Here is a 25,502-nt window from a genome sequence, read left to right on the forward strand (position 1 = left end):
AATAAATATCTCGGAATATACAACATTTCAAAAAGACAGGTAGCCTAAAAACAGAGGAGGGGTATCCCTGATAATAAAGGATGGCATAAGGACATTAGTGAGGAAGGATGTTAACTCAAAGCATGAGGAAGCAAAATCAGTATGACTAAAAGTTAGGAATAGCCAGGATCAGAAAACACTAACTTATAGGCCTCCGAACAGAATTTACCCTGTTGGACAAAATATTAAGCAAGGTATTACTAGACTTGTAACAAAGACAATGTAACAGTTTCGGAACACTTTAATCTTAATATAAATTGGACATTAGACCAATCAATTTGTCATTAATAAAGTGAAAGGTGAGTTTGTATAAAGCTTCCATGACATTTTCTTGGAGCAATATTCTGTGAACTAAAGTTATGCTACTGACACACCAAACCTCCTGAACCTATGTGCAGTAGGAATGATAGGACCCCTCACTGTACCATGCCCCAGCAGGGGACATGTTCGGAGAAGGGTAGTGACCTGCTCCATCAGCTGGGGAAGTTGCGCTAATTGGATGATCCCCCATGCTGGGATCATCATTGGGGTACAGATTGTTAAGATCTCTGTCTTTGGGGGGGAAGTCCTAGGTGCTAAAAACTGAAACTACATTTTGCATGGATTGATACTCCTCGGAAACAGGGAGACAGTGAGGTCTGCAGATTCTGGAGATCAGAGTTGAGTGTATGTTTTTGAAAAAGCACAGCAGGTCAGGCAGCAACCGAGGAGCAGGAAAATTGTTGTTTTAGGCCAGAGCCTTTCATCATTCGAAATGTTGATTTTCCTGCTCCTCGGATGCTGCCTGACCTGCTGTGCTTTTCCAGCAACACAGTCTCAAAGGCTGTACAGCAATCACTGGTGAATTGGCTGAACTCAGACTTTACGCACAGCATATGGGTTATGCGGTGCATTATCATTTAGCCCAGCAAGGGGGAGTATGTACAATCATTGGTGTCAAGTGTATAATCCATGTCATTGACAAATCTTATAACATTACACAGACGATCAACAACATTCAGGACCAGCTAGATGACTTCAGACAAGGAGCCACAGGAGGAGATACCTGTCTAGAATGGCTGATAGGCAATTCCTGGGGACCCTATTTGGCACACAGGATTGTTCTCCTTATTTCACTCATACCGGTATTCTGCCTAGGCCTCAGGTGTTTAAAGCTTTGCTGTAAGGTGCTACTGACGCAGGTTATGCCAGGAGCAAGTGTTACCACAGAAGAGCTCCCAACGAAACTCGCACTCCTTGACATCCCTCGGAATGGGAGACGTTAGAAAAGGCCTACCTCTGTATGTGAGTTGGGTGGTCTGAGGGAGATCTCTGAAGTTGACTGCTTGGCCACAAAGGGAGAAGTGAAGTGGGAGTTGACACAGAGCATGCTGACACAGGGCACATAGACACAAGATGGCTGCTGACCCATAACTTGGTAACTTAGCACACAAGATGACAGCTGAGCCATTACATGGAAAAATGCAGCAAAGCATACACATATACTGCCTGAGCCTAACAGAATACCAGCACAATAGACGCAGAGCATAAATGATTAGTTTAAGGTGGATGGGGGAGAGAATATACATCAGTAACGTCTACAGCCCGCTGAAGTGTCTGAGTCCAGCAAACACTTTCAATAGAAATGTTAACTACCTGATACTGCTTGTACACAAGTGTTAATACTTTTGATCTGCAGTAATGGAAAACAATCTTCCTTCTCAGGAAGAATGATCACGACCACTGAAACTGACTATGATTTTGTAATGTTTTCTGTAAACAAACCATGGTGTACAAACAAAGACTCGATAATTGAACTATTGTACCACAAAATGTATAAAATATCATGACACATGCTCCGAGAGTGAGAGGAGGCTCACAGCTGACAGCTGTGCTGATGAACATCTCTCTCTTCCCAAGGTCCAGTTTCTTTGTACAATAAACTTTGTTGTGAAATCCAGATTCTGACTCCGAGACTGGTGATGTTGCTAAACAAAAAAACCTGGAAATGCAGGTTCATAGCTCCTTGAAAGTAGAGTTGCAGGTAGATAGGATAGTGAAGAAGGCATTTGGTATGCTTTCCTTTATTGGTCTGAGTATTGAGTATAGGAGTTGGGAGGTCATGTTGTGACTGTACAGGACGTTGGTTGGGCCAGATTTGGAATATTACATGCAATTTTGGTCTCCTTCCTATCGGAAGGATGTTGTGAAATTTGAAAGGGTTCAGAAAAGGTTTACGTGGATATTGCCAAGGTTCGAGGATTTGAGCTGTAGGGAGAGGTTGAATAGGCTGGGACTGTTTTGTCTCGAGCTTCGGAGGCTGAGAGTTGACTTTGTAATTTATAAAATCATGAAGAGTGTCAATAGGGTAAATAGACAAGGTCTTTTCCCTGGGGTGGGGCAGTTCAAACTAGAGGATATAGGTGAGAGGTGAAAGATATAAAAGAGACCTGAGGGGCAATGTTTTCATGCATAGGCTGGTCTGTGTGTGAAATGAGCTGCTAGAGGAAGTGGTGAAGACTGGTACAGTTGCAACATTTAAGAAGCATTGGATGGATATACAAATAGGGCTTGGAGGGATATGGGCCGGGTGCTGGCACGTCAGGCTAGATTGGGTTGGGATATCTGGTTGGCATGGACGAGTTGGATTGAAGGGTTTGCTTTCGTGCTGTACATCCCTATGACTCTGAGTGCAGAATTAATTAAGTCCACATGTGCAGTGAACTAACCAGGGGCTGCTTGCCATATAACTAACAAAAAATAGCAATGAAAGAAAGTCCAAATTCAGCTTTACTATCCATTCTGACATTTCCTACAGATTATCGGGCACACATGTGAGACACACCCTATGTTTCAAGAATTCCTTGAGTTGGCATTTGACCAAGGTGTCAAACAAGACATCAATTACAATATAATAGAGCCATAGAGATGTACAGTGTGGAAACAGACCTTTTGGTCCAACTTATCCTTGCTGATCAGAAGTCCTAGATTAATCTCGTCTCATTTGCCTGCATTTGGCCCATATCCCTCTCAAACCTCCCTATTCTCTTACCCATCCAGGTGCCTTTTAAGTGTTGTAATTGTACCAGCCTCCACCACTTCCTCTGGCAGCTTATTCCATACATGCACAATGCTCTGAATGAAAAAGTTGTCCCTTTGGTCCCTTTTAAATCTTTCCCCTCACACCGTAAACCTATACCCTTTAATTTTGAACTCCCCATGCCTGGCGAAAAGACCTTGGTTATTCACTCTATCCATGACCCTCATCATTTTATAAACTACTATTGCGTCACCCCAAGCCTCTGTTGCTCTGGGGAACGTAGCCTCAGCCTATTCAATCTCTCCCTATACTCAAATCCTGCAATCATGGCAACATCCTCGTAAAGCTTTTCTGAATCCTCTCAGGTTTCACAACATCCTTCATATAGCAGGGAGCCAGAATGGAATGCAAAATTTCAAAAGCAGCCTGACCAGTGTCCTGTACAGCTGCAACATGACCTCCCAACTCCATTACTCAATGCACTGACCAATAAAAGTGAACATACCAAATGTCTTCTTCACTATCGTGACTATATGTGACTCCACTTTCAAGGAATTATGAGCCTGCACTCCAAGATGTCTTTGTTCAGCAAGGACCTTAAACGTCCTACCCTGATTTGCCTTTCCAAGATGCAGCAAATCACATTTATTTAAATTAAATTCCATCTGCTGGTCCTCAGCCCATCAGTCCGTCTATTCAAGGTCCTGTTATACTCTGAGGTAACCTTCTTTCCTGTCCACAAACCACCAATTTTGGTGTAATCTGCAAATGTACTAATCCATGCCTCCTAGGCTCACATTCAAATAATTTATATAAATAACAAAAAGCCGTGGACCCAGTACCAATCCAGTGGCTCACTACTGGTACAGGCCTCCAGTCTGAAAAAGAATCCACCACCATCCTCTGTCTCCTACCTTCGAGACAGTTCTATACCCAATTGGCTAGTTCTCCCTATAATCCCATGTGACTTCACCTTGTTAACCAGTCTACCATGTGGAACATCCTGCTGAAGTCCATATAGTTCACCTCCACCATTCTACCTGCATCAATCCTCTTCATTACTTCTTCAAAAGACCAGTTCAAGCTAGTGAGACATGATCCCCATGCTCAAAGCCACGTAGACAATCCCTTGCCAGTCCCTTAGGATCCTCTCCAATAACCTGCCCACCACAGATGTTAGGCTCACCAATCTATTGTTCCCTGGCTTTTCCTTGCCATCTTTCTATTTTTTGTAAGTATTTATGTTAAAAAAACGTTTTTATGTTTTTTCACAAAATTACAAAACTAGTGCAAAATAGTGTAACCACTTTACAATATAATAGCAACAACAATATAAATAAAGAAAACAGGCTACTAATTTACTCTACAAACTACCAAAACACAAAAGAGGATATAAAAAAAGAAAGCTCTCTCTCTCTCAGAAACTACAGTACGGTAAATAACTAACAGAAAAGAATAGATAAATAAATAATCAAACATTCAAAATTGAATTATGCTAAGTCAAAACAAGATAGCTTAATTTACATTCAATAAAGTTACAACACTCAACGCACTCTCATCACAGCACCCAATCAGTGGGAACAATAGTGAGTAGACCCATATTTATATGGGATTCTTCCTCCCAGGGGTCCCCGAACTGACCGACATCATCCTCGCGGCCAGACAAAGGCCCTAGATAATATGGCCGATACATCTAAATCGAGAAAACTCAAGTAGTGCTGTCATGTTCTGTAAAACAATTCTGCTTTCTGGTGCACCGTATTCATAAGGAAGTCCAGGGAATATGTTCCATAATTATCCTATGCCAGTTCGAGAGTCCTGGGGGGACTTACCGATATCCAGCTCGCTAAAATGTTTTTCCTCGCACAAAAAAGAGAGGATAGTAAATAGTTTCTTCCCATGAACGTCTTGAGAGGGAAAATTTGGAAAACCCAAAAGGAGAGACACGGATACAACCCAATCTCAATTCCCAAGATCTTTGCCAAGGCATTTGCTACGTTGTCCCAGTACCTGCAGATCTTGTGGCATGACCACAAACAATGAGTGAGAGTACCAACTTTTATTTAGCACTTAGGGCACATTGGGGACACACCTATCTTAAACTTTGCAAACCATTCTGTCATAATGTGGGCCCTATGAAGTATATTCAATTGAATAGCTTGAGTCCTATTACAAATTGAGATCTTCCTAGCATTTTCCCAGATGTCCTTCCACATATCTGAGGAGATTTCCACCCTTAATTCTTGAGTCCAAGCTTTATATAGTCATTCCATGTCCTTCGACACATTATTACCTAGCAAGTGATAGAGAGTAAAAAATGAGGTCTGCAGATGCTGGAGATCACAGCTGCAAATGTGTTGCTGGTCAAAGCACAGCAGGCCAGGCAGCATCTCAGGAATAGAGAATTCGACGTTTCGAGCATAAGCCCTTCATCAGAAGTGATAGAGAGTACTGACCGAGAGGGCATCCACTGACCGAAGCACTTTCCTCTCCATATCCGATTTATAAGGATTGACCATCAATGTCTTTTTTTGTCTAAACTCTCGTACTTGAAAAAATCGGAAGAGGTCCTTGCTATGTAGCCCGAACATCTGACGTAACTGTTCGAAGGATATCATGACCACCCCATCAAATAGGTCTCCCAAGCAGGATTCTCCTTTGGAATCCCAAAGTTTAATACCAGCATCTCTCAAGCCTGGTTGAAATCCCAACATACCCAATATAAGAGTGAGGGAAAGATTTTTTGTAAATTACCTCCAAGCTTTGACTGTGTTTAGGACAATCGCCTTTTACAATGATCCGTGACAGTTCTCATCTTGTCCATAAACAACAGGTTGATGAGGGGGCATTTTGCCCGGGAAGCCTCGATGTCCAATCAAAGTGATCGTGGATCACAAGAAACCCAATCAGCCATATATGATAGCAAGGAGCTCAGTTGGTACTTCCTAAAGTCCAGGAAATCTAGACACCACCCCCCCCCCACCCCCCCACCACCACCACCACCACCCCAACCACCTTTCTTGTGAGAGCTGCAGTTGATCTAATTTGATAAGGGGCTGTCTGTGTTGCCAAATAAAGGATCCAAACCAGGCGTAAAGCCTACGCAGCATTTGCCTCGGCAATATCAAAGGAAGCATTCTCATGTGGTATAATAGGCGAGGGAGAACATTAATCTTGACCAGAGCTATTCTTCTCGACCAGGATATCAGAAGATCTTCCCAGCACCAAGTTCCTGCCTTATTTTCTCTAACAACTGCACATAATTAGCTTTATATAGCTGATCAAAAGCCAGGGTAGTAAAGATACCTAAGTACAGAAAACATCCCTGTGACCACCGAAAGGAGAAAAGGGTTCCATCCCCAATGTTGGATATGCTGGTAAGACGTTCCACCGGCATGGCTTCTGATTGCATGAAATTAATTTTGTACCCTGAAAACACACCAAATAATTTAGCCACATGTATTAAGTGGGACACAGATGTCAATGGATCAGTTAAAAAAAGAAGGATGTCATCTGCATAAAGAGTAATTTTATGCTTGCCTGATCCTACCTCCGGAGCCATTATGCTGAGGTCCATCCGAATGGCTTCTGCCAGTGGTTCAATCACTAGTCTAAATAATAGTGATGAAAGAAGGCACCCTTGGCAACAACCTCTGCCAACACTAAAACTATCTGATCTTATACCATTAGTATGTACCGCTGCTTTCAGGTCACTATTTAGTACTGCAACCCATTTGGTAAATACCTCTCCAAGGCCAAACCATTCCATGATATAAAAAAAGGTACGACCATTCCACCCAATTGAATGCTTTCTCTGCATCTCGGGAAATGACCAAGCCTTGTATTGCTCTTTGCTGGCATGCTTGCACCATATTTAGTACTCTTCTAATATTATTAGTAGACCTACGACCCTTAATAAACCTTGTCTGGTCCTCTTTTATGATAAATGGCAATTCTCTCTCCAGTCTTAATGCCAGAATTTTCGGCAGGATTTTAAAATCCACATTCAATAAGGATATAGGCCTGTACAAAGTACAGTCTTCTGGGGCTTTCCCTTTTTTGAGAATGAGACAGATTTTTGCTTCTCTAAAAGAGGATGGGAAAATACCTTGACTGAATGAGTAGTTGTACATGTCCATAAGCGGTCCAGCCAGTTCATCTATAAACTCCTTATAGAACTTAGTTTGGAATCCATCTGGCCCAGGTGCTTTACCGCTCCTTACCAATTTTCTTAAATAGTGTCACCATGTTAGTCAACCTCCAGTCTCTGGCACCTCACTTGTGGCTATTGATGATACAAGTATCTCTGGAGTGGGCCAGCAATCATTTCCTTAGTTGTTACTGCCAAGCATGGAACCTTCAGAGACAATTAACAGTGATTTAACCTGTGAGTCACCATACCTCAAACAAAGATAAGGTTGAGAAGGCAGGGCCTTCATGGTGACCTCCTTGGCACAAGAATTTAACCCACACTGTTGATATCATTCTGTTTTGAAAACTAACCATCCAACCAATTGAGTTAATCTATTCCCTCAGATTTGTATGTTATATCAGTAACTGTATTCCTGATCACTCACATTAGTCCCAATGAAGCATCATCTGATGCCCTGATGAGGCTTCACAAGGAAGCCGATGTCATGCCTCAATATGGAGTTCTGAGCAATATAACCGTATCAGTTGTACATTGCAGATCCAAAGTGCTGATTGTACATTAGGAATTGAAATTAAAGCAAATATCCACTGTAAAAGCAACTTGGTGGAACATCATAGACTGTGTCCTGAATAATTACAGTTCAATGTGCAAATGAAGTGGCTCCAAAATATTGTCTTCTAGTATTAAGTACGAGAAGTGATGCAGAAATGGCAAAACCAGGTGATACTTTTAAGGAGTTTAGGGTGTAGGTTTGCTCGCTGAGCTATAGGTTTGATATCCAGACGTTTCATTACCTTGCTAGGTAACATCATTAGTGGTAACCTCCAAGTGAAGCGAAGCTGTTGTCCCCTGCTTTCTATTTATATCTTTCTCCTGGATGGGGTTCTTGGAGTTTGTGGTGATGCCATTTCCTGTTCGTTTTCTGAGGGGTTGATAGATGGCATCCAGATTTATGTGTTTGTTTATGGCGTTGTGGTTGGAGTGCCAGGCCTCTAGGAATTCTCTGGCATGTCTTTGCTTAGCCTGTCCCAGGATAGATGTGTTGTCCCAGTCGAAATAGTGTTTTCTTTCATCCGTGTGTAGGGCTACGAGGGAGAGAGGGTCGTGTCTTTTTGTGGCTAGCTGGTGTTCGTGTATCCTGGCAGCTAACTTTCTTCCTGATTGTCCAACTTAGTGTTTGTGGCAGTCCTTGCTTGGAATTTTGTAGATGACGTTGGTTTAGTCCATGGGTTGTATTGGATATTTTAAGTTTGTTAGTTTTTGTTTGAGAGTGTTGGTGGGTTTGTGTGCTACTAGGATTCCGAGGGATCTCAGTATTTTGGCTGTCATTTCTGAAACTTCTTTGATATATGGTAAGGCGGTTAGGGTTTCTGGCTGTGTTTGGTCTGCTTGTCGTGGTTTGTTCTTGAGGAATCTGCACACTGTTTTTTGAGTATCCGTTCTTCTTGAATATGTCATCTAGGTGGTTCTCCTCTGTTTTGCGTAGCTCATCTGTGCTGCAGTGTGTGGTGGCTCGTTGGAATAGTGTTCTGATGCAGCTTCGTTTGTGTGTGTTGGGATGGTTGCTGGTGTAGTTGAGTATTTGGTCAGTGTTTGTCGGTTTTCTTAAATAGAAAGCAGGAGACAACAGCTTCGCTTCACTTGGAGGTCACCACTGATGATGTTACCTAGCGAGGTAATGAAAAGTCTGGATATCAAACAGCTAGCTTAGTGAACAAACTTACACCCTAAACCTCAACCTGAGCTACAAACCTTCACAAACCTTCACAAACCTTGTGAAACTTTTAAGTTTGAGTCTGCATAGCATTGTGTATCTGGCATGTTGGGGTCAATTGATGTAAAGAATGGAAGTTTATAATCATGTAACATGATTGTGTGAGGCCATATTTTTATTGTTAATTATTGCAAAAAAAAGTTTCAATGAAATCCAGCTTCATTAGCAAATAACTGACAATACAGAACTGCACTGTAAGAAATCTCACTCATTTATCTTGAATTGCTCCATCAGCAACCCAGTCTAGTGAACCCCAACCCCAGACTTGAGCTTCCTACTTTCCCTGAGACTGCAAAGATTGCCTCATGATAAGAATCACAGAATCCCTACAGTGTAGAAGCAGGTCATTTGGCCCATCGAGTCCACACCAACCCTCCGAACAGCATCCCACCCAAATCCTCACCCCTACCCTAACAGTGTAACCATGGGCAATCCACCTAGCATACATATCCCGAGACACTGAAGGCAATTTAGCATTTCTAATTCACCGAACCTGCACATTTTTGGCTTATGGGAGGAAACCAGAGCACCCAGAGGAAACCCACGCAGACGCAGGCAGAACACGCAAGCTCCACACAGACATGGGAAGTACATGCAAACTCCACAAAGAAGTTACTGGAATCAAACCTGGGTCCTTAGCACAATGAGGCAGCAGTGCTAACCACTGATTTCATTGTGCCATCCTAGTCTACTCTATGTTTGTAATTCTGAATATGACCCATCCCTTGGACTGAGTTGACATGATAGCATAACTTAGCACAGTGCAACTTCCAGATGGTTTGTTTCCACAGCAGCCTGATTGAAGTACCCGTGATTTCTGGATTTATTGTACTCATTTTGCAGGACTAACTGTGTTCAAATCCCCAGACCACAAGGTTACTGAGTCTGGTAGGACAATGCGCTCGACCAAATGTGGCCAAACCTCTGGACTGAAATTCAATTAGTCCATTAACTGACTGTATCTCCTGTGGTGGCAACCCCAAAGCTAACCAGTCACTCCTCTATAGATTAGATCCCTTATGACCTTCAGATATAGCGTAAGATGCTGGCACACACTGCGGGCTATTGCATTGATGTTGCCCAAAGCTATAAAGCAACATGTCCATCCCTTTCACTGTTCAGTGCTCTGGACATTGACAAGTTGCCTGCTTCTCCCTTTATGCTGAAAGACCATGCAAGAGACAGAGACTTGCAGCCTTTAAATTAGGATTAAAGAGCCTATCCTAAAAGTGAATTCCAGTCAGAGGCTTGGAAGCCTCCAAGTCTGCACAAAGAGAGTGAGTGCTAAGTAAGTAAGCTAAGAGACATAAGATTTATCCTCTTTTAGATGTGTGGCCAAAGTGACCTGACAGAAGCATGCAAAACATGTCCCTGAGATCCAAAGTGAAGATCTGAAAAGCTGAAGTGCTGTGAGTTTATCTGAAAGCAGCCACAATAATGTGGTGAGTCTGATTGAGTAAGGATGGAAGAGGATGGTGTCCGTGCTTGTAGGGAAATGTTAGTGGTGGATGAAAACCCAGAAAAGCAAGCAGTGAGCCATGGCATCAGTAGCTGTTCTGTTTTGTCATCAGATTTGATACTATTTAGTTTCTCAAGACGGAAGAGGATAATTGAGAACTACAAGGAATTGAGGTGAGATTGCCTAATAATGAGATGCAAATGCATGGAATAGTCACTGAGCATTAGTGAGATTTAGAACTTGCTGTTTAAAACCTGAGGGGAAAATAGCAACGTTTGTCTCAAGTCAGGAATCTGATGTTTTTATCCTTGCCATATTTTCCCAATTTTCTCACCATTATCTGCACTGCTCAAGGTAGTGGAAAATTCCAATTGTTTCCTGTTGCTGGAAAATCTAGAACAACAGGTCACAGTTTCAGATTAAGGGGCAACTTGTACAGAACTGAAATGAGAAGAAATTCCTTCACTTAAAGGGTGGTAAATCTTTGGAATTCACTACCATATTGAGTTGTGCATGTAGAATCATTGAATCTATCTAAGGCTGATATCAAGCAGGTTTTGACCGTAAGATGTAGGAGCAGAATTAGGCCATTCAATCATTGAGTCTGCTCTGCCATTTGATTATGACTGATTTATTTCGCAGCCCCATATTTCTGCTTTCACTTCATAATTCTTTACACCCTTACTAATCAAGAACCTATCTATCTCTATCTTAAATACACTAAATGACTTAGCCTCCACAGCTTTCTGCTGTAATGAGTTGTGACCCTCATCAAGACTCTTCTCAAAACTCACTCTCAGGGAATTGAGAAATTAGAAAGAACAGCTGGGAAAGTGGAGTTGAAACCCAGGACCAACCATGATCATATTAAATTGATGGGCTACATTGTCTTCTCTTGTTTCTACATCTTGTGTTATTTTATTGAGCAATCACTGAACTTGCGTTAAACTAGAAAACAAACATTCTGCCCAGCCTCCCAATACATCTGTACAAGGCTTTATCAAAATGAATATTTATATATTGTCTGACCTCATTGGGATTTCACTATTCTACCGTCAAGCTTTGTCAAGAGACGAGTAGAAACCCCTTAGGATTTCAGAGACAAATTGATTCATGTCACACAATAAATAACTAAACAATAAATAAAAGAGTTGACAGATTATGATTTGGTTGATCAAGTTTCAGCTCATGTTTTTTTTTCTTTTAGCCATATGCAGATCCAGTTCATGATCCAACATGGAGATGGTGGAAAAATTCACTGAAAGCCCAGGTATGATGAAATTATGACTGTTGAAAAATATTTCAGAAATGTAGAGGCAGTTTTGGAACAAAGTTTTGGCTGGCCAATGTTTAAGGGCAGTCTGTCAAAGGATGCAAACAGTAAGTTTTCTTCTATAAAGACATTCACATGAGGTTGCCAATGTTCTTTTAACAAAAGGACACAAGTTATGATGCAATAGAATTAAAAGCTTTATATATATGATAACTTAGAACAATCTTAACATCAAAAACAAAAAAAGAATGGTTCACCCCTTTTTCCACCAATACCCTTTACAGTTACTCAATTCCAGTTAAGTGTCACTTTGTTGGTCAGATGGCCAGCAGGAGAAATGGGTACGAGACTGGTTAACAGCTAAAATCAAACATGCTGGGAACTATGATCAAGCTAGTTTAAACTCTGACCTCAGTTAAAACTTCAGTCAAGGTGTGTTATGACCTGTCCTGTAAGCTGTGATCTGCAGTTTCCCAGGCTAACCAAATCAGGGAGGCCGTATGGTTATCTGCTAAAAATCACACAACACCAGGTTATAGTCCAGCAGGTTTATTTGAAAGGAACGCTGTTCCTTCGTCAGGTTGTCTGCTAGACATGCTGGAACTATATTACCTTACATGGAGAATGGAATGTGGCTGCTTATGATTGTATAACATTTGGGAGTTGTTTATCAATAAAATCCATTGTCTGGAATCAAACAGTGTAATCAGCTGAGTGCCAGAGAGGTTTCTAAAAGGATGATCACATTGTGATATAAGTTAGCAGAACAACAGATTTTTTACAGGGTTGAGTCTTCAAGACCTGAAGTGATCTTCAGCAATACAAAGGACCACGAGGCAAGATCTAAACTGAAAGCAAAGTTGGCCACCTCACTCAAATTGGGGTAGATTAGATTACTAAGTGTGTAAACAGGCCCTTCGGCCCAACAAGTCCATACCAACCCTCCAAAGAGTAACCCACCTAGTCCCATTCCCCTACATTTACCACTTCAACTAACACTACGGCCAATTCACCCAACGTGCACGTTTTTGGGCTGAGGGAGGAAACCAGAGCACCCAGAGGAAACCCACGCAGACACGGGGAGAATGTGCAAACTCCACACAGACAGTTGCCTGAGGCGGGAATGGAACCTGGGTTTCTGGCGCTGTGAGGCAGCAGTGCTAACCACTGAGCCACTATGCCGCCCATAGTAGCATTTGTTTCAAACCAAGCTTGTAACGTTAGAGTTCAGGTCAAATGTGAATTAAATTACAATAACATAAAATGAAGTTAAATGAAATAATTTAAAATTGAAATTCAGTTGGCTGAAGTAAGAAGTAAATGTTGCAATGAATGTAGGTTTCATATTGAGTATTGGTACCTAAAGGGTTAAAATAAAATATGGTTTGTTGAATTAAAATCCGAGTTGACTCCCTTTCTTGTTCTGTCAAACAAGGGCAGAACACCTCGGATAAGGTTGAGTACTCCTTTCGGCAACACTCCTATGTTAACTCTTCAATCCTTACAAATAACTCCTTGAGAATCTAAATTCCTAACTAATAGCAATGTACTCAAATTTGCATCACACGTGGACCTTGCTGTCGATTAATTGCAGCTTTAAAGACAGTTCCCATCGTCTGAGCAGAGAAAACTATATGATTAGAAGACAAATCATGCTTTATTAACATTTTTTGTTTAATTGGTTATAGATGTAATGAATAAGAGATTATTTATGATGTTATTTATCTGACACTCCAGAATCAATTCAAAACAGCGCAACAGAAACACTGTTGACAAAAATGAACATGCGTGGAGCTAGAAGCAACCATTTGAAATGGTTGAAAAGTGATTAGAAGATAGGGCTCAAGTATGGATAATGGGTCCATATTCTAATTAGCTGAATATGACAAGTGGTATTTTCTAGGACTTTGTATTAGCCTCTGTTTTTCACTATATGTGACAACGGCTTACATGAAGGAAGAGAAAGCTTTGTAGTCCAGTTTTCTGATGACACCATGTTTTTGCACAATAAGGAGTGCAAGTGGAAATGGAAAGCTGTAATGGAATATTATTGGTTAAGTGAGTAGGCAACATTGTGGCAGGTGGAGTTCAATGTGAGAAAAGTCAACTTAGCTTTAAAAAGATAAATCTGTGGTTTTTTTAAAATGATGTGAAGCGAGATGCTGAAGAGGAACAAAGAGGTGTATGGATCCATGCTCACACAAGATTAATTTAGGATATCTGGTCAGCATGGATGAGTTGGACTAAAGGGTCTGTTTCAGTGGTGTACATCTCTATGACTGGTGGACAAATGTAAAAAATAATTAAAAAGGATCATAGAATGTAAGCTTTCATTTGAAGAGCCCCAGAATATAAAGGGATGCAAGTAATATTACAGTTGTATAAAATCCTGGTTAGACCTGGGCAGTAAAGGTTGTTTTATGCCTAATACCAGATTCCCAAAGCAACTGCTTGACTTGGAACTTGGTCATGGAAGGTGACCCCCAGGAGGACAGCAGAAATGCTTTATGAATGTCCTCAAAGCATTCGAGAAGTGATCATATATCCTTGTTGACTCATAGTTGACTGATCAAAAATGACAAAGCCTGAACATTTCAGTTAAATTCATGTGAAAATACCCATCCCTAATTGCTCTTGAACTGAATGGCCTGTGAGACAGTTTCATTGTTTAATTAAGAGTAATACACATCACTATGAGCCTGGGGTTACATGTAGGCCAGACAGGGATGGTAGATTCCCTTCTGGAAAGGGCATTAATGAACCAGATGGGTTTTTATAACAATTGATGATAGGTTAAAAACCACAGTCAACATCACTAAGACCAGCTTTCAAGTTGAGATTTATTAACTGAATTTACATTTTACCAACGATTGTGGTGAGATTTTAACTCATGTCCCTAGCTTATTAGCTTGGGTCTCTGAATTAATGATTCAGTAACATTTCGACTTGACTGCCATTTCCCTTTCAGTTGTGCTATATGTGACCTTTCACTAGCACTAACCACAGAAAATAATTTCGCCCAATGGAGATGTTATTTTTATTTGTTTATATGTCTACTCTAGCATTACTACTTCTATCTGGCCAGTAACAAACTTTCTAAAGGTGGATTCTACGTGGAAGCATATGATTACCGGAAGCACTACGATGCCAATATCAATGATCCTTTGCCTTCTGTCATTTATCTGGATAAAAGCAGCTCATATGAATTCATTGTCTACCTGACTGTGAGCAATGGTGAGTTGAAACATTTAGCCTGTTGTGTTTAAGCACTGGAATCACCTCATAATATACAGGAAGTCCATGCATCTGGTTTAATTAAATGGAATTAAGTGGCTTGAGAAGATTTATTTAGATTAGCTTACTTTGTTCAAAAATTCTTATTTAAAAACTAAATGGTTATTATTAGGTCATTATTAGGTCCACTAAGTAGGAGTATTGAAACAGTGATTGAATCTGACTACAGGTTCTGAATTGACATCAGAAATATTGAGAAAGACTTGACAATCTATGTCTCTTTAATAGCTTTTTAAAACACATTAAAATATATCAAACTAATTGCTTAATTTTAAGAAAGCACCTGTATTTGAAAAGTATTTTTCATGGTTCATATTTTCTAATATATATTTAAATAGCAGAATTCTTTACATGTTAAATTGAAAATTTCTCTTTCATTATTTTTTTAAAGGTGCACCTAGTAACCTTATGGATTTGTTGAACTTACCAAATGTTTATGTAACACATAAGCACATTTGGAAGTGGAAGATTTGATTTGTTTTGATTTATTATTATCACATGCACCAAGATACAGTGAAAAGGATTGTTTTGCATCTTAACTAGACAAATTGTACCTTATATAAGTACATCAGAGTTAAGCCTGTATCTCACTAAACAATCCGCAGATATGTAATGTTGAAATTGCTGTTCTTTAGTAGAATCACATAAAATGAATTGTTTGCATACTTTATCATTAATTGATTGCTGCCTGGCAGCCAATCTTTTCAGTTGATTGATGATTAATAGGCAGGTATGAACTGATATGGACCAATCAGAGGCCTAATTTCAAGATTGCTTTGAATAAGTGATACTGGAGTATAGGAAGTATACCCAAAGTTTTGTCATTAGCCTCGTATTGGTATAAATTAAACTTGTATAAGTAGATATCCTGGCATTCTGGACAATGAAATATGTAACTAATGCTGCATTGACATCTTCCACTTCACTATTTTGTTAATCTTAGATTTATTCAGTGTCAATGTATGTTCTCTTGCTTTCTTGTGCTTGCACCCCTGAACTCACTGTTATGCAATATTGCACAGATTGCATCATATCACAGTCATTCTGGATACCCAAGCCGAGGGATGAGTCTTCGCTTATCTCTGCACCTAGATAAGAATATTATCTTACTTAATGACACATAGGAGCAATATGATGATCTTGACCTTCACTCATTAGATTTCTCATCAGTGTCACAAGCCAGGTTTTGAAGAGGATATTTCTTGTTATCCAAGAGCTAATTTAGAGGAAATAATACTAAATCCCAGGATAAGGGACTCAACATTAACACCAACAACATAATAGTAATGAAGCAAATAATGGCACTAAAGAGTAAGCAATCTGCAGGAACAGTTGATTTTTATTGGTTTTTTTTAGAAAAAGAGTGAGAAAATTGCTAATGCTTGACCTATAATCCTGCAAAGTTGTTTTTGATTCTGTCTGGTTCCTGTAGATCAGATTAGTGTGCATGTTATTTTGATATTTAGGAAATGTGAGAGTGATTAGCCTATTACATATTGTTATGAAGTTGTGAGGATCTAAGAGTCGAATTTTCCCATTTTCGGTTAAAAGTTTTGTGGAATGTTATTCATGATGTTTGGTTTGCGGTGGCTCAGAATGACTTTACTTATGCAATCTTCTGCCCTTCACCTTATTCCTTTTACATATGTGCTCTTTGACACCCTTTGCATTGAACCACATGGTAGGAGAATTGGAACTACGTGCAATTCCTCGGACCTTGAGGTGTTTTCATTGTTGGTGCCAAATGTAAAGATGTTTAAAGACATTGTGCAGAAAGCATATGATGTATTGCTATTACGACAGGAGCTTGTAGTGTATCTTGCTTCAGTAAAGAACAATTGGGTATGCACTGTTGTTGGGACTGCCATGGGCTACTGATATACAGATTAAACCCAATAAGCAAGAGAAAGTAGAATTAAAAACCCACACACACTTTTTTCTTCCTCTGCCCAACTACATTTAATACATTCTCAACTTCCACAGCTGTGGCGGAGAAAGTGTTTCTAATGTAGCCCTGCTGACAGGGAAGGATTAGGTGGTTGTCCCTGGGGCTGCTTGGGTGTTGCGGTTTCAAGTCTGTTGGACAGGGTCCTGGCCAGATGCAGGATTGTCCTCCTTAGGTTGGAGTGTCTTTAGGCTTTGGACTCATAAGTTGGAGGAATGAGGTGCCTATCTGGTACCTTGAGAGCGAGTTTTTGGGGATCCTATGCGTTGTTCCTCCTTGCTATGACTGCCTGCTGGCACCCTATTTCCATGAGAGTAAGGGGCATCTGCAATGAGGTCGAGATCCACTGTCCCCCTTTTACCTTGCCATCAATGCATGAGCCCTTCCTGAATGATTCTCCTTCTCCTTGGATGCTGCCTGACCTGCACTTTTCCAGCAACATATTTTCAGCATCAATGCTGGGCACCTGCGGCTAGAACAATGGAGTGCAGATCTGTCACATATGGAGCAGAAACTGAGTATCCTAGACCAGTTACCAACCTATCCATGGAGATAGCCAGAGCCATGCATGTCAGGCTCAGCACAGTAGTGGTAGCCTTGGTGGACTTTGCCATCCTTCAATTGAAGTTACCATGTGCCTCTGACAAATCCACCTGTTCTTCTGCAGATGAAGTTTGTACAGTTTGATAAAATAATTAATGGCTGAAATAATGGGACCATCTTCTGACTTGGGCTGAGTGAGTGTCAGTTCTCTAATAGTCCTTTGAGTGTCAAAGACATGAGGCATTTCTTCCTAAACCAGCTGCAAGCATGTGTCTGTGATTGTGCTCCAAGTCTAATCTAGGTAGAGGACTTAGAAAGGTGAAATCTCTGAGTTGGTGGAGGTTGCAGGTAACAGCCTTGCTAGTGCATCCTCTGAGGATTTAGTGCCGTCCTCCTCAGAGGTATAGGTGGATCTGAGTATCTCTGGTGCTGCAGTCTTTCTACTGGAGCTTTGCTAAGTGCTGCTAATGTTAATGTCCAAGGAACACTCCCCATCCCCTTATGAGCAATTCTAAAGATATTCTCATATTAAGACTGAGGAGCCTGATGGTAAGACAAAGGGTGGATTAAGGATGCTGAACCTGGCTGGAATAGCAGTTAGTGGTGATACAAGAGGAGCAGAGGTGTTGGAGTGATCCCCATGTCAGTGAGTAGGAAGCACAGATAGCATAAATGGTTAATAGTTAGGGTGGATGAAATAATTACGAGCCATGCTGTGACCATAATGCGTGTAATAGTTGTAGTCATGAGCATTGGTGACATGCATGTGCAATGGTAGAATTAGAATGTGTTGTGGCACTGTGATTGTGAGGTAGCATGGAGAAGATAATAGTCATATCTTGCATTGAACAGAAAATCATCAATCTTCAGGCAACGCTGCTGTGTATTCTTTTTAAGCTGGGATGCAGGAGTGGCGTGATCCACTGTATATGTCCAGGCTGGGAGTGTATGGTGCATAGCCTCTTTCAGTGTCTGCTGAAAAAGACCTGCCCTCCTCTCTACCACACACCCACCCACCAGAACTAATAGGTCACTGCCCTCAAAGTGGGAAGATAATTTGCCTTTCTGGGCCATGACCCTTGTTTTAATGGTGGAGTAAGGGGCAGTTGCTGGCTTGAAACATTTGAAATTATGTACTCCATCTAGATTAGACTTAAGAGCAGAATCACTGATACACTTGCAGCTGGTTGAGAAAGAAATGCCTCATGTCTTTGACACTCAGAGACTAATGGAGAATTGGCACTCACTCAACCACAGCAGAAGAAAATCCCATGACTTTAGCTATTAATGATTTTATCAAAATGCGTAAACTCTAGCTGCAGATAGACAAGAAGGTATGTTAGAGGTATGTGGCAACCTGGGTTGAAGGATAGCAAAGTTCACCAAGGTTGCCACTACTGTGCTGAACCTGACATGCATGCCTCCGGCCATCTCCTTGGATAGGTTGGTAACTGCCTTGGAGATCCAGATTCAGGATACTCAGTGTCTGCTGGATATGTCGAAAAGTGCGGCACTGGAAAAACACAGCAGGTCAAGCAGCATCCGAGAAGCAGGACAATGAACACTTCAGGCATAAGCCCTTCATTAGAGCTGAGGAAAGGCTTATACCTGAAACATCGATTCTCCTGCTCCTTAGATGCTGCCTGATCTACTGTGCTTTTCCAGTGCCACACTTTTCGACTCTGAATTCCAGCATCTGCAGGCCTCACTTTCTTCTAGTCTGCTGGATATGTACATGGATTTGCACTCTGTAGCTCTAGCCATAGGTGTTCAGCATCAGTAGTAAGGCAAAAGGGGATGGGAGACCTCAACCTCATACCAGGTGTCCCTTGTTCTCAGGGAAATAGGATGGTGCCAGTAGCTGGCCATTGCCAAGAGAAACCACACACAGGGCTCTCAGAAACTTACTCTACCATATAGGCACATCCTTCCCTCAGCCAAAGTCTAAACAAGTACAACCTGAGGAGGACAATCCTGCATCTTAGCAGGTCTCTGTCAACAGACCTGGGCCCTCTGGACTCAAGCAGTCCCAGAGATGATCACCCAAGCCTTCCCTGTCAGCAGGGCTATCTAAAGAGCAGGCTGCCTCCACCTCAGCAATAGAAATCGGGAATGCTTTGAGACATAGGAAGAGCAACAGTAAGAAGAAATTGCTTATAAGCTTTTATTCCTACTTTCCTTTGTCTGTTGGGTTTAGTCTAGATAACAATAACCCAAAGCAGTCCCAATAAAGGGTATTGTTCTTTATTGAACCAGGGTGCACTACAAAATATTCCACCAATAGCAATACATCATAAGCTTTCTGCAGAGTGTTTACAATTACAAGCAGCCAGATTTATGTGTATTTGACGAGGATCAGACTGAAATAGGTAATCAGCTTTCTCTGTCTCAGCTTCCACTTGCTGAGCTAGCTAGCTATCGCTCTGAGACAGACTTTCTTCGCCTTGTTTCCATGTATGTAGCCCACATAATCAATTTTAGATACTGTCCAGTCTTCAATGATTGATCAGTTGACCATTGGCAAATATCACAAATGTGTCATGTCGACCGTGATTGGTTGGCCTTTTACCCATTAGGACATGTGCTTGTTTTATCTAGAAGGAGACTTATTTCTCAATTTTAATAAACTTTAGCCCCAGAGCATCCTGCTTATGGATACTCATATAGGCTATTTTCTTTTGCTATCAGCTTTTGCTTTAGCCAGTTAACATATGATGTTTATGTACCATTACCCTGTGGCCAACTGCACTTTGTTTTACTGACTGACAAATGTTTCAGTGATTCCATCTGGTGTCCTGGTTTTAACAGAACTGACTTAGGCATACTCTGTCACTAGTTCAGTACATCTCCTGCTGAGTAATAACACTTTATTTAAATACATGTATTCCTTTAGAAAACACAGAAATCAGCTAAGTTGGCCCAGTGACCTTTTAACAATTACGTCACTATCCAACTAATTGAGCTTTCAATAAGGCAAGCTACAATTGTTTCTTTCACATTACAGCTGACCAGCAAATGTAGGGTTACCATGCCTACTGAGAAAGTTTGTAGCCTTATGTATGACACGTTTGCTACAGGAGATGCGGGAAAGCACCTGACCATGGTGGGTGGGGGCATTTGTTCAGAAGAATTGGGGACGACATCTGTTCTTAATGTCAGTTGATCGGTGTAAATAATCATTTGTTCACTTGTGAAATGTATGGCAGTACTTCCTTCTCACGCCAGGGGTGGAAGATTGCACGTATTTCACAGCAGGGCGTCGGATAACTAAAAATTCTAGTTATATCGAAGACTCTTCGCAAAACTCATACCCAATAGGAAAAGAACTTGTAATTTAATAAGCTGAGTGGAATATGCACGTATTGGAACAATCCTGATACATTTTCATGTGAACCACTTTGAGCAGATTTGAATTATGAAGCTCATCTCTCTTATCTTGACTTTGCTGGAAAGTGAATGTCACATTACCCTTAGAGGCTAGGAAAACACGAAGGCTGAAACTGACAAAGTAAGGACATTGGATAATGTTCATGCGTGAGTGAGAGAGAGAAAACATTCTTCAGTAAATTACATTCACTGACTGAAGGATTCAAGACACACTGTGCGAGAGAAAGAGAGAGAGAGAGACAGACAGACGGACAGGAAAGAAGCTGGTGGAAAGATTAACTCTTTGTGATCTGATTTGAGTGAACACTGGCTTGTCATGGATTGAATGTGTGTGCATTCCCTGGAGCTTGAGATCCAGGAAAGTTATGAATTTAGTTTGCATCCTGGGAATCTAAGATGATTTTAAAAGAAAAAAACATTTTGTAAGGTAGTGATTCTGGCCATGTTAGATGAGCGAGGTTACCTCATGAACTTTTCCACATAGTTTAGACTAGTCCCTCGTAATGATGTCCTGTTGAAAAGGAAGGTTATGTAGCCAAAGCAATCGGCCATTGGAAGCCTGGCTTGATCAAGATTTCCCACTTTGATGTGCTTGTAGCTTAGTTAGTCAAGTGTACTCAGAACTGTCAATGAGTTTCTCTTCCTCTGCAAAGTTTTGCCATTTTATTGCTGCTTACCTTATTAAGGACATGTGGTGTTTTTGTAACCTTAATACCAAATCCTGTCTAAAGACAGCTTGTTTTAGAACCTTAGCTAAGGCCTGGCTTGTAGGTTTCTATTTTATAGTGTTACATTGATGTTATTGGTAAATAAAGGTAATAATTTAAACTAAACTGTCTATAAGAGTTTTATATTCCAAACTACTACAGAATATGATCTCTGGGATGAACCAAGAGAGGCTTACTGGTCAAGTCCATCAGGGGTTTCCTGAGCTGTCCCAAATAGGTTCTTTAACGCTACTGAAGGCACATAAATGGTACAGCTGGACACATAATTGTCAAAATGCTTGCACTTTTGTAAATAAACCTTCACTTGCACACTAAAAATGCTTGCTTTGTTGTCTTTCTGGCTGTCTGACCTGTTACGTGCTCTCACGTGGGAGATAAGCAAACTCTACAGATATGAGGTGATGCACTTGGACAGAACACATGATGAAAAGTAGCATCCTGAGAGGGACTGAAGATCAGAGGAACCTTGATGTGAATGTCCACCAGTCCCCTTATTCCTGATGAAGGGCTTATGCTCGAAACGTCGAATTCTCTATTCCTGAGATGCTGCCTAACCTGCTGTGCTTTGACCAGCAACACATTTGCAGCTGTGATCTCCAGCATCTGCAGACCTCATTTTTTACCCTTAAGATAGTGGGGCAGGTACATAAAGAAGGGATACTTGCCTTTATTAGCCAAGGTATACAGTTTTAAGAGTAGGTTTTGCTGGAATTATATAAAACATTGGTTAGGCTGCATCTATAGTATTGAGTGAAGTTCTGAAATCCTCATTATAGAATGGATATCATTCCACTGGGGTGGATACAGAGGACATTTGCCAAGATGTTGTCTGGGCTTGGGAGTTTTAATTATGAAGAGAGATTGGACAGACTAGAGTTGTTTTCCTTGAAACAGAGGAGTTTGAGAGGAGACATGATTGAGCTGTATCAAATTCTGAGGAACATCGATTGGATAGACTGGTAAGAAATTTTCCCCTTACTGGAGGCATCAATAACCGAGGATATAAATTTATGTTAATGGGCCAGAGATTTAAATGTGAACCAAACTCTTTTTCACACAGAGAGTGATGTGAGTCTTGAACAAAGCCACAGCTTGAAACAGGAGAAATGCTAGGCCATTTCAGAGGGCAGTTGAGAGTGGGTCACATTGCTGTGGGTCTGGAGTCACAAATTTTAGGTTGGGATCTTGCACAATCAATTAAGACCCTTTTAAAAGGTCTCTCAAATGAAGGAATGAGTATTAAGGGTGCTGGTTTTATCACTACTTGAGGTTTTCCAAATACGTGACATGCAGTCCAGGCCAATAAAAATGTTTTTGTATTTTGGTTTGAGTTTTCCTTACTCCCGAATGACCTCCTACTGATAATTCATATGCCATCCGCAGCATCTCCTTTCTATAAAACACCAGTTGTGATGAACTTCTGCCCGTATGTGATGGTCTCCATTTCCTCATCAGGTAATATTCTGGGACAAGCTAAAATTCTTCTGTGTATGCATTTTGATACAACTGCTCTAGGTTTTTATCTGGGGACCCGGGTACACATCTCACCCTGGCAGATGGTGGAATTTGAATTCAAGAATAATTTGGAATTAAGAATCTACTGATGAGCATGAAATCATTTCTGATTGATGGAAAACCCATCTGCTGCACTAAAGTCCTCCAGGGAGGGAAATCTGCCATCCTCACTTAGTCTGGCCTACATGTGACTTCAGACCCACAGCAATGTGGTTGACTCTCAACTGCCATGTGAAATGGCCTAGCAAATCATTCGGTTCAAAGGCACCTAGGGACGGGTAATAAATGTTGGCCAGCCAGTAATGCCGACATCCCATGAATGAATTAAAATAAAAATTGTTCTGTTATGGTTCAGTGAACTTCCCTGGACTAAAAATATCGACTTTGTTCTCCACCTGTTTTTATTTTTGCCCAATTATATGACCAAATAAAGTTTCTCTAATTGAACTTCAAGTTGCTTATTTTTGCTCCTTGATTTCTCCTCCTGTTTCAACCTATGGCTTTATGACCTTTTGACTACACAGTCAAGAAGAATCCCAGGATATACATTCTGAAGTACTTCCGTTTTCTGAATTTCTACTGGCTTTTCAATCACAATAGGCATCACTTGGTCCAGCTATATCATTAGCAAAGATTAACTGTTTTTCTGGAACTGAGGATTTTCCAGTACTCCTACCACCACTTCACCACTTTTCACCAGATTCTCCAATTTCACTTTATATCATAGAACTTCTTCTCTCCACGAATTCCATGTATTATTCCATTTTCTCTCAGTACTCTTTCTGAATTACATGTCTCTTCATCTCTCACCATCAAAGATTGACTTGCTCCCATATCTCTTAATTTTTTTTTAACTTGCTCCTCCTGGCATACTTGAGTACATCTTATCTAAATTTTGTTGGTCTGAATGTAGTCCGGAGTCCGTGCGGGATTAGTCGGTCCCGTAGACAGGTGCTGAGGAAGGAGATGTGGTAGCGAGTCTGTTTAAGAACGTGGCTGAAGAGCTTCTGGGCAGAGGAGATGATCTGGGAGGTGCAGTTAGAGAAGGGCTCACTGAAATCCTTGTAGAGGGAGGAAGAGAGCTTCTTCAAGGAAGGCATCCTTGCAAGAGGATTCGCAGTAGGTTAAAATCTTCGAGGAGAAAGTGAGGATTGCAGATGCTGGAGATTAGAGCTGAAAATGTGTTGCTGGAAAAGCGTAGCAGGTCAGGCAGCATCCAAAGAGCAGGAGAATCGACGTTTCGGGCATAAGCCCATGATTCCTGAAGAAGGGCTCATGCCCGAAACATCGATTCTCCTGCTCTTTGGATGCTGCCTGACCTGCTTGCGCTTTTCCAGCAACACATTTTCAGCTCTAGATCGTATCTATGCAAGTAAATTCTCTAAAGAGATCTGGCAATTTCTTCTCAACCAATTCTTGACCAAGCTGTACATTCTTTTGCTGTTTTTTAGCTTCCACTGCGCTTTCTTTTATCACTTCAACAAAAATCACTGGCTTATCCAGAGCCCAGAGTTAGCAGGGTCATTAGGGTCGTTTAAGTGACAGCTGGACATGCACATGGATAGCAGTGAATTGAGGGATGCGTAGGTTAAGTTATTTTATTTTACATTAGGATAAAACCTCGGTACAACATTGTGGACCAAAGGGCCTGATCTGTGCTGTACTTTTCTATGTTCTATGTTCTATCCTGTTTTCCCATATCTGTTTTCCCAGTGCTTTTCTAAACCTCCAAAACTGCAACTTTGTGTGGCCTATTTTATCACAGTGAAAACACCTGAGCTTTTTTACTTCTCGTCACCCCTCGTGGGTTTCCTTTTTACCCTGTAGTAAACTATTTTTATCTTCAATGAGATCTCTTTTCCCCTTACCACCTGAGGATTTCTCTTTTCTCCAATTTCTATTCCTCACAGATTAAAATTGATGTCAGAATCCAAACTTTGATTAATGAACCAACTTATAATCATCCACTATTTCTGTTGCTAATTTCACTGTTTTAACTCTGTTGTTCTACTTGAGTTCTCACTACTTCAGGAAGTGAATTTTTGAACTCCTCCAAAATAATTGTCTCTTTAAGAGTGTCATATGTTGGATCTATTTTCATTGCTTTTATCTACCTGTGAAAATTACTTTGTTTGATCCTTTCAAACTGTCTGTGTGTTTGACCAGGTTCCTTCCTTAGATTCCTAAAACGTTGTCTGTAGATTTTTGTTACTAGCTCACATGCACTTAAAGTGGCTTTTTAAACTTCAACAGACTTTTCTGATGGTGATGCAAATACCTCTCTAACTCTTTGTGTCAACTTTGTTTGGATCAATAATACCCACACGGTCAGCGACCATTTCATTTATTTAGCTACTTTCTCAAATGAAATGA

At 40.9% G+C, this 25,502-nt stretch overlaps 1 protein-coding gene across 1 annotated transcript in view; it reads left to right on the forward strand.

Annotated features, from left to right (window-relative positions):
- The window catches only part of LOC132836636 (cation channel sperm-associated auxiliary subunit gamma-like), a 265,261-nt gene that overhangs the window by 164,762 nt on the left and 74,997 nt on the right, over positions 1 to 25,502 (forward strand). Inside the window, exons 10-11 of the mRNA XM_060856028.1 lie at positions 11,652 to 11,714; positions 14,780 to 14,951. Of these exons, the coding sequence (XP_060712011.1) occupies positions 11,652 to 11,714; positions 14,780 to 14,951 (235 nt within the window). The remainder of the gene's footprint in view (positions 1 to 11,651; positions 11,715 to 14,779; positions 14,952 to 25,502) is intronic.

Source organism: Hemiscyllium ocellatum, chromosome 47, assembly GCF_020745735.1.
Source record: "Hemiscyllium ocellatum isolate sHemOce1 chromosome 47, sHemOce1.pat.X.cur, whole genome shotgun sequence".
NCBI lineage: Eukaryota > Metazoa > Chordata > Chondrichthyes > Orectolobiformes > Hemiscylliidae > Hemiscyllium > Hemiscyllium ocellatum.